Consider the following 12,847-nt stretch of genomic DNA (forward strand, 5'->3'; position numbering starts at 1 on the left):
TTTTTTTTACTGAATATACTTATTATTACTTGAACGTTTCCCCTTATACAATACTCGTAGATAAACGAAAATAATTAAATAAAATATTTGGTTAAGGCGATACGCCACGATAAGTAGGGTATGAATACATTTCCCATAATTCAATAGCACTGACGCACGCCCGAGACGTCTGGTGGAACCATGACATTCAGCGCAGTTGCATGCTTGGAATTTAGCTGCCGACTTTTGCATGCAGAGACCTCGTCGGTTTTTAAAGGCTGTGTCGGAAGGCGGCGGAATGACTTTGAGCCGGAAAAGACACCTTCACGCGAAGTTCGGTAGCTAACTTTTCGTTAACGGAAACAAAGGGAGGGGGCCGTTCACAACACAGCAACAACAGCCCCGGGTTGCCAAACAACAAGCATCATTCAGTGTCAGCCACCGGTAGCCGCTGGAGCTCACAGTCGCCTCGTCACTGCCTATCTGCAGCCTGCAAATTTCCGCTTCAGTTCAAGAAAGTACCCAGATAACACGGTGTGTTTAAATGTGTGTTTTTTGAAAGGTTTTGGGACACGAAAAAGGTTTACCTTCCTTTTTTCACCGTTGACGGTATGGTTTGAGTGCTGGCGAGCAGAAATGTCGAGCTAACGTGAAATACTGATGGAGTTGGAAACCGCTTCAGTGACTGTTAAGTAGTTAAAAACAAATGTCCCGAAATGCCTACACGAAACGGAATACACGTGTGGTTTGGATTCGTTTTCAGTGCTGGGTTGGATAAACATGTTTATTTTATCTTATGTTAGGAGATAAATGTAATGACAATTTCAGTAAGTTCTGTTTTTTGTAAAACCCACGCACTGTTGACAGTTCGGTATTGCGCACCTGTCGCCTAATTGAACCATTCGCTGACCCTGCCAGTTGTTTGCCTCTGCAGATGACGTGTGACAGCTGTTGTGGTCAATATTTAACTTCTGGGGTAGATGTTTTTGGCTGATAAGGAGTCCGATAAGCCATGCGCCCGATTAGGCACGCTGTAACACGCTGTGTTAAACAGACCTCTAACCAGGTGGAAGATTATTTGTCTGAAACGCTTGTGTTTCCATTAAACTATGGTCAGGTCATGACAAGAGTCTCACTTCCTGACTTACTTATACCATTACTTTAAGAATTTTTTTCCTAGTTGAGTTTATATTTGCTGATGACTGGTCTTGGCCAGGTCACAGAAAGGACATGTTTGCGTGTATGAGAAGCGTCACTTAACAGATTGTGTTACCCATCTTTTCATAATTTATCTGCTCAATCACCATCTCCTCTCCAGCCTAAAAAAGAAGTGACACTCCCTCACCCAAGAGATTTTTCAGAAAATGAACCTGGTGACAAAGTTGTGAAAGCTGAGAAAATGTTGACTAATGTGCTTTGACTGTGCACAGTGCGCTTGCAGATTATTTGTCACCATTGTGCCCATTGTGGAGGTGGGATTGGGGCATGAATGCCCTCTGTCTGTTTCTCTCTCCCCTATTTGGAGCTGCAAAGTAGGTACCGTGAAATCTAAACTAGTAATCAGGTTTCTGGGCTAAGAGGGCTGAAAGAAATTTGTAGCTTAGTATTTGTAACCCAAAGCAGTAAAAGGGGGGAAAATGTCACTAGTAACAACCATTTCAGGAAGCCTTGCTTTTAATGATAAGATAGATCTGATAATTCACATGAGGTTGTACTTTCATTAACTCATCCAGAAATACTCATTCTGCGTTAAAAACAGTGTGAGCCCTTACAAATTAGTTTAGAGGAGGAACAAAAATGAGACTGCAATGGGTTTAAGTTTTTTTCTTTTAGTCATGACATTGCAGCACTGTAAAAAAACAAAACAAAAATCCATCTCATCCTTATTAGGGTCGTGGGGGGCTGGAGGCTATTCCAGCTACCATAGGGCATGAGATGGTGTACACCCTGGGGAGGTCGCCAGTCTGAAGCAAGGCTAACACACAGAAAGAGAGAGAGAGAGAATCAGTCACACTCACATTCACACCTATGTATAATTTAGAATCACCAATTAACCTTATCCCACTAACTGCATGTCTTTGGATTGTGGGAGGGAGTTTTGCTGCAATGTTTAAAGTAATTGTTTTGTTAGACTTTTCATTGCATCCCTAATGTAAGCATGTTTTTCCCTCTATGTTAATGTTATTAATTCTTTCTGTTGTCTTCTTCTTCTTGTTCTTTTTTTGTTTGTTTGTTTTTTGTTGTTGTTTTTTTTTTTTTAAAGCATTTTCAGCCATGTCTGCTGATCCGCTACCTAAACACCCAGTCTGCATTGGTGATTTGTTCTCACACATCTTGCAACCCAAGCACCTTTCCAAACACCCCTGAGTGCTGATGTCTGTGGCTACACTTCTTGACTTCTGCTGTTACTCCAGACTTCTTCATATCCCCTCATGATGAGCAGGATGTGCAGCAGACTTTGACAGCTTTGACCTCTGTGTGAATAAGGACAGCAGAAAAATTTTCCTGCAGGAACTGCTACGTTGTCAAGCTGATTGTTTAAAAATTCAAAGACCTCAAGGCCTTCAGCCTCAGACCGGGCATTCATAGCCACCTTTCCCCTTCACCACAGTACCATGCTGGCTGCACTCCTGCGTAGGAACATGTCTCAGAAGCTGAGTATGCTACTCCTGGCATTCGGCCTGGCATGGGGACTTATGCTCCTGAGGTACACTGTGCAGCAGCCTCGCCATCAGAGCAGTGCAGAGTTGCGTGAGAAGATACTGGAGCTAAGCCGGCGATATGTCAAAGTGCTGACAGAAGAGAACCAGAATGCACCAGGTGGGCCACAGGGAACCTCCATGGCAGGATATGGTAAGAATTTTAGAAAAATTCAGAAGTGGTGCAATATTACCGTACTTTTTAAATGGAAAGTATGGTGATATTGCACCACACTTTACTAACACCTACGTGACAATTGTGTCTCATAGTTGCAAGAAAAGCAGCCTCAAGGACTGATTTTTTTTTTTTTTTTTTTTTTTCCCCCCCTTCTGTCTTTTTCTCTGTACTGTACTCAAACAGCTGACCTGAAGAGGACTATAGCTGTGTTACTGGATGACATTCTGACACGACTTGTAAAACTGGAGGGGAAAATTGAACTGGTGGTCAATTCCTCCTCTACAAACACCTCACACACAGCAGGGGGTCTGCTTGCATCTGCTCCTGTAGCCCTGCAGAAAGCTGTGAAGCAGCAGGAGAAACCTAGAAGTCACCCAGGGACATCTCGCCTTCATCCACACATACCTAATAGGGCCCGACCACATTAAGAAGGCCATATATTGTTTGTTTGTTTTTTTTAAATAAGCACACCAAGTTTTACATCTCTTATTGCTAATGAAGCAACATCAGATAAATAAAGAGCTGCAGGGATTCTTATGGATGCCCGGAAGCTTAAGTTGTGGGATGTGTCTCAGAAATATTCATCCAACTCAGAAGAAAGAGGACCTCTTTAGTCTCTCAATGCTGATATTTATTTCATTTTTTTGTACCAATACTTCCAGCACATCTTTTTCTTGTTTTGTATTTCCATTGCTGAAACTATTATGCCTATTTTTTCAAATGTAAGGTGACTGTTTAAGTATATGCCAAAAGCAGATGCTTGAAACTGTTCCTGAATTCCAAATGCTTAATCATAAAACCAGCTTAAAATGCTCCCATTGCCAACAATTTACAGTACTACTTCAACATATCAAAATGCTGTACATGTATGATAGCTTAGAATAGAGTTTTAGTTTTTTGCTGCCACGATTGCAGCAAAAAACACTAAAGAACTTGAAGATTCTTCCTTTAGCTTACCGCTAATGAGGTTTTAAGGCTAAATTAACTAGGTAGTTTTCTTGTAACAAAAAATCCAAAGAATATTATTTGCACTCCATGTGAAGGCAATATAAATGTGTATGTGCTGTTGCTGTGAGGCGTATGGAAAATATCATGGGATGATACCTATTTGCCGCTGTAAATTTGTGTGAGAGTGTGTGCTTGTTCTGTCTCACTTCAAATCCAGTAGCTCAAAGAGACTGAATGTATATGCAGTGAGTTTTTAGCCCACTAATGCTGTTAGGATAACTGACTCACTGCTTACACATATTCATGGTGCACTGTGATTATAGAAATCTTTTAAAATTAAATCATCTGCATTGGACCTGTGCTCCTAGCATAGTTAACACTGGTTTGTCCATCAAGAAAGAAAAACTTTAACTTGCTGGTCATTATGCTGGATTTGCAACATTTTTATCAACATTTCTTCCTTTTTTTGGCGGGAGGGGGATTATACAAAACACAGCATGAGTGGCAGAATAAAAGTGAGGAAAAATAACGCAGTTAAAGCAGCTTTGTTTCAGCTTAACAGTATGTGGGGGTCACAGGACTAAATAATCCAGCTGTGGCATGACTTTAATTTGCTACATGATGCAATGAAGTAAAAATGAAAAGATGGTGACCTGATGGGAGATGGCTTTACTCATACAACCCTATTTTCAAAAAAAAAAAAACAAACCCAAACTGTAAAATAACAGATTTTTTTTTTTTTTTTTTTAATTTTAAGCAGTAGCAGCATGCTTCCCAGAAAGCCTAGTCCAACACTAAAAGAAAAATGCAGTTTAGTCCAGGACTAGGTATAATGCATGTCTGGGGATCTTTATTTAAATACAACAAAAAGAGTACTACTGTTCATGTTTTTATTGAGAAGTAGAATAACAACTTCACCACCTTCCAAGGTGCATGCAGAAGGCAAGAAGACACAACTCCAGGAGCATAATATAGAAAACAACTTTATTGCTAACCCATGGACTTTATTTTATGACCTCAAGTTAAAGTGTCACACTGCAGGAATAAAGTTGCTTAATATTTCTCAACTGCAGCTGGACGTTTGTCTTTCTTGTAACTTGTATTTGGTGGAGCTTTTTTTCTTTTCTTTTTTTGGAAATGGGGTTGTAAAGTGTGATTTAGACTTCTGCGGAAAATCTGGCATAACTGATTTTGCATCCGGGAACTCCTAATCCCTACACCGCAACTTTCGACGCCATTCAAGTCGTTGACCTGTAGTTACGTTTGTTGGGAGGAGTACGTCAGGTTATACAGAAGGTTCCGGCGTAAGGTTAAAATGGGGTTCCGATTATGGTGTGCATCTGACGCAGAAGTGTAATTCACCTGCAAATCAGCCTCATGAGTTTAAAAAAAAAAATCACCAGTAAGTTTGTGTCCTGTCCTCTGACATAAAGAGTAGCACAGCACTGAAATACAAAGCAGGTCCTCGTTGAACATTTAAATGTTTTTTTTTTGTTTTTAATCATCTTTGTTCACATGACTGTAGCCTCTACTCTGCCTCCAACGATCTTAACTCTTACTCTCTACAATGAGAAATTTTGCTCTCCTTGACAATAAATTGCTTTATCCTGTGTGGCGGCGTTGCTTTGTACTAAAACATCTAAATGTTTCTCCGTGCCACTAATGATCCGTGAAAGAACATTACAACTTCTCCGTGTGTTCGCCATGTTTTTTTAATGTCGAAAGGGGGGGCGTGGGAGATGACGTCAGATCCTGCGGCTCATAAACATATCAGCAACCTACGTTACGCGCCATCTTCTAGCTACCGACCAGAAAATATACGTAGCATATAAACCCACTTGCTTATTTTTTGTCCAAATAACCGCTTTTATTAGCTATACCGAGCAATGAGTGACCTTGAGGAAGGAAACTATGAAGGGCGGGTAAGTAGTTCCCGTCGAATGATATCGGTGACACCTTCCTTTCTTCCCTTTCTCTTCCGTGTGGCTTTCAGTAAAGAACATTGTTAGGATACACTAACTACTAGCCAATGGTAATGTGTGCTAACTCTAAATAACCTGCAACGCTTTATCTGCTTGCGTTACAGTTTTCAAAGAGGCAGAGAAATGCCTCAAGTTAACGGAAGCAAACTATGCTAATACCTGTTTTAATGTGAAAGGTTAATGCTCTGCTAGCAAGACTGTTTCTAACAGGCGCTAGCTAGCAAGCTAGTTGGCTTAAAATAATAACCAGTGTTAAAACACTGATGTGTGCAAATTGGCTTCATGCAGTGTCAGTTTAATTGAGTGAAGCTGACTCATTCGTTAATGAAAGGAATCACAAGTTATCTCCTACGTTATGCCAGCGTCCTTTTGTGCGCATAGCTTTGCACACTCAGGGGGTCTTTTTTTGTTGTGTTTTTTTTGTCTGTAGTACTGCATTGTGTCAGTGTATGAGGGTTAGTCCTAAGCCACTCTTCGTTCTCAGCGTTCATTCTCTGGTTTATCAGGTTGAAACATTGCTAGAACATTCATTTAAGCTCTTTTTATTCCCACATATGTTAGATTGTTCTGCTCATTTGCATAATTTCTGGATTATTCAAACCTAATGAAGCAGCACTGTAAATGTAATGATGCATTCAGTTTTCCTTTTCATTTCATTCACGATATTCTCCTTTGCTAAAACACTCTGATCTTAATTTCATTGAATGTTCTTTTTTCATTAAGGTTATTGAACCTGAAGGATTTGAAGAGTTTTATCCAAGAATGATGAAGAAAATTTTCAAGATAAAAGAAGGCTAATGAAAACATATACAGAACAGAACATAGAGCTGGAAAGGGAGGAAGTGTACCGGAAGAATGGTGTCAGATAGACGCGCTTGCAGTGTAATGGCTAAAATGAAACAGACCTGGAATCAGAAAATGAGAAAACTGAAAAAAGAAGAATGAAGAAGGATAGAAATCCTCAGAGAAGGGAGTAGCGTGTAAAGAATCTGGAAGAATGAATGTGTCCCTAGGTTAAGTAAATATATTGTTTGTGTCAAAATGTCTTTTCTTTATCATGCTCCGTTTGTGTAACATAAGAAAATGCATGTTTTTTTTCCCCCGTTTTAATAGTCCAGGTGAACATGTACATTTTTTAAATATATATATTTTAGTAATATGCCACACAGAGGTTCATTTATTGAAATTACATGATTACTAACCCTTTTTCCCGCAGTATATAGGCTGTACATTTTAGATAAGTGTACTCTGTGTGATACTTCCATTATATTTGACTACTTATTGTGATTTGTAGAAATAAAAAAAATAAATTTTGAATGAGTAAAGGTTGTTAACATACTGCTATGGCAATAGGCGTCACGCTCCCCATCTAAATCGGATCGTGGGAGTCCAGCTCGGGTCAAGTCGGAGAGCAGGTCTGGCTCTCCGAGCCCATCCCGGGTCTCCAAACACTCCGAGTCCAGATCACGCTCTCAGTCAAAATCCAGGTAAGATCTGCCCTTTTGCCCCCGCCTTCCCAAAACACACACATACACACACTCTGATTATCCTAAATTTTGCCATTTTCTCTTCTGTTGAATTCACTACTTCTTCTTCATTTTTAGATCTCGTTCTAGACGGCACTCAAACCGCCGGTACAGCCGTTCACGCTCTCGGTCCTATTCCCACCGGAGGAAGTCCCGTTCTCGTTCCTACAGCCCTGAATACCGGCGCAGGAAGAGCCAGAGCACGTCCCCTATGTCAAACCGGCGCCGTCACACCGGCAGTAGGGTAAGTGTAACTGAAGGTATTGTAGGTTATGGAAGGAAAGGTAAAGAACGTATACATTCACAATCAGATTTGTAAAGACTGGGTTATTGTGCATCATAGCTAGTAAGTAGTGAGGACATGAATATATATACTGCACGATATACTGCGGGGGGGGGGCGGCGGTTATTTTTAAAGGAGGCCATGCCTGTAAGTGAATTTCACACCACATTTCACTCAACACATGACACGTTTTTATTTAGTGCACCTACATGTTTTCAGAGGCTTCAGGCTAATCTCAACAAAACAGTTTTGTCATTTTGGTTTATTTTTTCAATATGTTATGTTTGTTTGTTTGCTTGTTTGTTTGTTTTAAATTGTTATTATTATTATTGTTATTATTACAACTGTTTTAACAGGAAGTGTTTAATTAAAAGTCTTTACAGTCCAGAGAAGTGTTCCCATGGTATTATGTTATGATAATGTGTTGTTGTGTAAAATATGTTGTATGTTATCGGTTGATTGTGGTAAATGCGGTGGGAATCCGCTTTGACATGACATTTAATAACCCCTTTGATAAACCTTCCCTCCCTTTCATTATATCAACAGAGCCATGACTTCACAAAAGAAGCATACAGTCATGGCGGTGGTGCTGATGTTAGGGTATGTGGACCTTCTGACATATTTTGGGGGGAAAAGTAATGTTGTGTGTGGGTCAAAGTTACCACTCTCATTGCAGTGTTGCATGAGGTATAAAGGCATAAATAATCATTGTGAAATTTTTAAAAACGCAAATAACTTGATGTATGTGGACACTGTGGCTGGTTTGCAACCAGCGTCACCTTTATTATCTACAGTAAGTATTAGGTCACCTAATGAATCAAGTTATATTTTGAAACTCCAGTGGAAAAGAGGCCTCAACTAACATTTAAGTACTTAAAAAATGCTGCCACTATTTCTTTGCTGCATGTTTATTTTGTTGCTCCAGTAATTGATGATTTCTGATGTGTGTGCAGTTCTAATGCATATAAAGTACAATGTGCTATATGTGTTTTACAATGACAATAATTTTTGAGCAGACCAAATGATATGCTAAGTGCCCCACCTTTTTAAAAAGTTACTTTAAAGATTCAAATGTAAAATACAGGTAAAGTAAAAACATCAGTAAAAATATATTGTATATATTAATGCCATATGCACTAAAAGAAATGTTTCAGTGGTTCCTCATCTGCTGACATGTTCTTGCAGCACCATGTTTAACTAGCTTTCTTAAACTCAATATTTGTAGGGCACAGCTGCTTTATGTGGGCCATATAATAATGCAAAACAGAGGAAGCATGAGGCAAGTGAAAAGATTTTATAGCACGTGTATATACATAGCTCTCCCTGTGACATATTTTTGAAAGCAGTTTAAGGGGTTATTAAAGCTGTCATAGTTTACCCACTGAGAATTTATTGTGCTACTGTTTCAACATCTTTTGTTTGTACAAACATAAGTTATATGGATTATTTCCTTCGAAGCAACTCAATAACTGCCTCAGTTAGAAACCAAAAGTCACAATGTGAGAGCATGTATCCAGTGTAGGTGAAACAGTATTTTGTCCATAAGCTGCAAAACTGATCCAAAGCAACCATTAAGCATCAGATGCATCAGTTATAAATTAATTGATTTAATGTGTTTTATTAGTGATTATTTTCTGTGCTGGGTTTTGGGGAAAGACATTTTTCTAGCTTCTGTGCATTAAGTATGTAAAGTGATCCTGTGTGTATGTGGTGGAGGGTGAGGGGGGCATCATAAATTCATTAAATATATTCTGTATGCAAACCATTACATGGGTAGATGTGGTAAGCTACGCCATCAACTCTTACCCCTATCGCTGACCTTTCCAGGCGAACCCTGATCCGAGCACGTGTTTGGGGGTGTTTGGTTTGAGCCTGTACACGACTGAGCGTGACCTGAGAGAGGTGTTTTCACGCTACGGTCCTTTGGCTGGAGTCAACGTGGTGTACGACCAGCGCACAGGTCGCTCCCGTGGATTTGCCTTTGTTTACTTTGAGAGGCTTGAAGACTCTAAAGAGGTATGGAAAATATTTTGGGTGTTATTTATGGATCAGATGCCCAGTGGTCTTCAGACTTGATGCAAGCAACTTATTTTTATTGTAACTTCACACATCTGGAGTCAAATTATTTATTCCCCAAAGTTGGCTAGAATGAAAAGTGACGAAACTAAATAAAGGAACATGTGGTGTATTTGTATAGTGTGTGTGTATATAGTTTTTACTCTTTGGTACTTTTATTTTTAATTTATCCACTTTAATAAATATTTTTTGAATGAGTATTTTATAACTATGGAAACGTGTTTCTGCCATGGAGAAAAAATAGTTATTCTTTTTTTTTTTTTGCATATGTCACAATTTCAGGTTATTCGCTCAGTTTTTGTTTTTTTTATTACAAAATTTTAAATCTTTAAAATTTTTATTTAGATATCTGACTGAAAAAGTTTGAAATATATCTCAATTTTGAGTTAAGAATGGAAATGATTTATTTTTTTTAAATTGTCGGCAGAAATAGGCTTCTGTACGTATCCATGTAAGTCGATCGGCATTATTTTTTCATTCTCTCTATCTAAACGCTGCACGTTCTGTTAATCCCAGTGTGCAGAAATTGGTTGCAGTTCAGTCAGAGGTACAGCAGGGGTTGCCCGAGAGATGGCCCTCAATGAATAGCAGCTAAACAGTTAAAATAATTACCTGTATGCAGGCGCTTTGGTCTGTTAAGAATTTAAAACAGGATGCACTCACTTGTTGGCAGTCCTTTAAATACACCTAGATGTGCGAAGCGCCATTAAACCACATAAGAAACATGCACGTGCGCATCTGGAGAAGCTGCTTGTGACTTCTGTCAGGAAGCTGGTGGGAGAAATTCTCCGCTTCTTCTAAATTCATGCTAGAAATCAAAAAGCCTTCAAGCAAAATGTAAAATGTAAACCCTTGCCTGTCATCTCAGCTCGTTATATCAACAAACATTATGAAAATTGCCAGAAGAAAAAATGTTTACCCCCTAAAATGAAAATAGTTTTGGCTACAGTTCCCAATGTTTCTGGACTATTTCAGTTACCCCAGTGAAACCCAAAGTCCAGAAAGAGGGAGTTCTCCATTTTTGTTACCAGTTGTTTAGATTTGCTTCTTCAGAGAGTTTTTTTTTTTTTCCTCAAAGATTGGGTGTGATTACTTGGATATGCCACTAGGTGTCAGCCTTTCCTTAAATTCTCTCACCACCCAATCATGGGGTCTAATATAGATGGTTTCAGTGTGCAATATTGGTGGCTCTTCATTATTTAAATAAATTTTTACCAAAGAGCTTACAGTGGTCTGATAATATCTTTGTCTTCTCCTCCCTTTTGTGTTCCCAGGCAATGGAGCGAGCCAATGGCATGGAGCTGGATGGGAGGCGCATCAGAGTGGATTATTCCATTACTAAACGTCCCCATACCCCTACGCCAGGAATCTACATGGGCCGACCTACACAGTAAGATCAGCATTTGTGTCAAATCTTAGATACCTGTTCCCTTAACCTACTGCATGACACTGGAGCTCCATTTAAAATCTCCATGAAGCTTAAATGCACCTCTGAGCCATACTGAATAAATGCAGTATTGTCTGTGCTTAACATGGTGCTTTTTTCCCCCCTCAAGTTTCTCAGAAGTCATTTTACTTTTTTTTAATGTATTTATTTTTTAAATTAATTATTTTAATTTTTATTTTTACAGCAATGGTGGTGGTGGTGGGGGTGGGGGTGGTGGCAGCAGCAGAAGGGGAAGAGAGTCATATTATGACCGCGGTTATGACCGCTACGACAGATATGACGAGTACGACTACAGATATAGGTGAGCGCTAATTTTTCTGAGTACAAAGTGTTGTAGTATCATGTGGTAGAAGACGCATTTCAAGTTCCTTGTGTCTTTTTGCAGTCGCAGGCGCTCTCCATCGCCGTACTACAGTCGATACAGGTCTCGCTCACGGTCTCGCTCCTACAGCCCACGTAAGTGTGAAGAGAAATGGCGCACAAAAAGATGGTTATTGCACTTGTTCGAACACATCTCTGTGTCTAAATCTCTGGTGAAATGATGGTCAGTGTTTTTGCACTTCAGACTTCAGCCGTTTATTAACACAAATGTTTGTTGTTTCTTGTCTTTTCCAGGACGTTACTGAGTTGCTTCTTTCAACATTCAGCATCCCTCCAATAACTGATGGGTGTGTGTGTGTGTTTGCGTGTGGTACATCAAAGTGTTTCAGTGGGAAACATTTTGATTAAGCATGTCTATATCAGCAGAACTCTTGAGTTTTAAAGTAGTTCTTGTTTACATGAAATAGATGTCTTAATTTTTAGACCTTTGGATGCATCCGTGTTGAGTTTGAGCACAGAAATCAGCACCTGTGGCTTACTCTTGCCTCATTATTAGACCTCCATCTTTCCTTCCTCCATCTTTTCTTCCTCCTTCATTTTCTGGAGCTCGGATCGCCGTGTTTTGCTCACTTATGGTTGATCAGATTTGTTGTACTCATCACTGTTAACTTTGTACTCAAGATGGGGAAAGAAAAAAGTGACACCTGATTTTGCAGCCTGTATTAATGATGCACTCTGTGTGTATAAATGTAACAAATTAATGCGAGTGTTAATTTTGACACTAAATAACTTTAATGGTAACTAAATCAGGTGGTTAAAATGAAGTGTTACCAACATCAGAAGTTCATTTTTTTTTTTTTTCCCCAGTCAAGAAGTCATTGTTTAAGTTTTCAGAGAGTTTTAATATCATGTTTTGCAATTTGTTTTATTTTTATTGTTGTTTCTTTGTATGGAAAATACAAATTTATGAAAACCGCGAAAGGTTTGTAAGGTGTTTTTCTGACTTAATGTGCATGAAATTGAAGTTGGGATTTAGTTGTACGGGTGGGAGTGAATGCTGTAAGTTGAGTGGGTGAGGTGGGAAAGCAAGAGATTCACAGAACAAGATTAATTCCAAGGTGGTGTGCACGATAAGATAATATCGACACAAACTTAAAGTCGCCTGCTGTATTCTTGTGTTGAAACTACAGTGTATCCTCAATATACATTCAGTTTACTTTCATTAAGACGACACCAAGGAAAATAAACACAAGAGCTTTTAGCAAGACTTTTATTAGACTGAGTAAATAAAATACAAAGTTCACATGGAGGGTTAATACATTAAAATGCGTTAACTTGTTCACCGTTGTGACAGTGGATATTACATTATGAAAAGGTGACAGAACATGATTAGATTTGTTTTGCATAC

General features: G+C 39.1%; 2 protein-coding genes across 5 annotated transcripts; both read left to right on the forward strand.

Moving 5' to 3' along the window:
- Positions 1 to 151: 151 nt before the first annotated feature.
- Positions 152 to 5,414, forward strand: ccdc126 (coiled-coil domain containing 126). Its single transcript, XM_013273571.3, has 3 exons — positions 152 to 513; positions 2,243 to 2,832; positions 3,040 to 5,414. The coding sequence occupies exons 2-3, from the start codon at positions 2,595 to 2,597 to the stop codon at positions 3,282 to 3,284; spliced, it is 483 nt and encodes a 160-aa protein (XP_013129025.1). The 5' UTR covers positions 152 to 513; positions 2,243 to 2,594; the 3' UTR covers positions 3,285 to 5,414.
- Positions 5,415 to 5,540: 126 nt separating this feature from the next.
- On the forward strand, positions 5,541 to 12,420 carry tra2a (transformer 2 alpha homolog). Of its 4 annotated transcripts, none has more exons than XM_025902156.1 (9): positions 5,541 to 5,726; positions 6,510 to 7,273; positions 7,391 to 7,556; positions 8,142 to 8,195; positions 9,423 to 9,611; positions 10,946 to 11,061; positions 11,303 to 11,419; positions 11,504 to 11,574; positions 11,734 to 12,420. In XM_025902156.1, the coding sequence occupies exons 3-9, from the start codon at positions 7,524 to 7,526 to the stop codon at positions 11,742 to 11,744; spliced, it is 591 nt and encodes a 196-aa protein (XP_025757941.1). In that variant the 5' UTR covers positions 5,541 to 5,726; positions 6,510 to 7,273; positions 7,391 to 7,523; the 3' UTR covers positions 11,745 to 12,420. The 4 variants fall into 4 exon arrangements, with proteins under 4 accessions (XP_025757941.1, XP_003448905.2, XP_005453857.1 ...); XM_003448857.5 differs by having other exon boundaries at positions 5,542 to 5,726; positions 7,140 to 7,273; XM_005453800.4 differs by lacking the exon at positions 5,541 to 5,726 and adding an exon at positions 5,739 to 5,836 and having other exon boundaries at positions 7,140 to 7,273.
- The last annotated feature ends 427 nt before the right edge of the window (positions 12,421 to 12,847 follow it).

Source organism: Oreochromis niloticus, linkage group LG22 (assembly GCF_001858045.2).
Source record: "Oreochromis niloticus isolate F11D_XX linkage group LG22, O_niloticus_UMD_NMBU, whole genome shotgun sequence".
In the NCBI taxonomy this organism is placed as follows: Eukaryota; Metazoa; Chordata; class Actinopteri; order Cichliformes; family Cichlidae; genus Oreochromis; species Oreochromis niloticus.

Excerpts from the sequence above, each read along its gene's own strand:
- ccdc126 (XM_013273571.3), top strand. The coding sequence starts at position 2,595 with ATGCTGGCTGCACTCCTGCGTAGGAACATGTCTCAGAAGCTGAGTATG. Across the intron at positions 2,833-3,039 it reads AACCTCCATGGCAGGATATG|CTGACCTGAAGAGGACTATA; the intron begins GTAAGAATTTTA and ends GTACTCAAACAG.
- tra2a (XM_003448857.5), top strand. The coding sequence starts at position 5,691 with ATGAGTGACCTTGAGGAAGGAAACTATGAAGGGCGG. Across the intron at positions 8,196-9,422 it reads GCGGTGGTGCTGATGTTAGG|GCGAACCCTGATCCGAGCAC; the intron begins GTATGTGGACCT and ends TGACCTTTCCAG. Across the intron at positions 11,062-11,302 it reads TACATGGGCCGACCTACACA|CAATGGTGGTGGTGGTGGGG; the intron begins GTAAGATCAGCA and ends TTATTTTTACAG.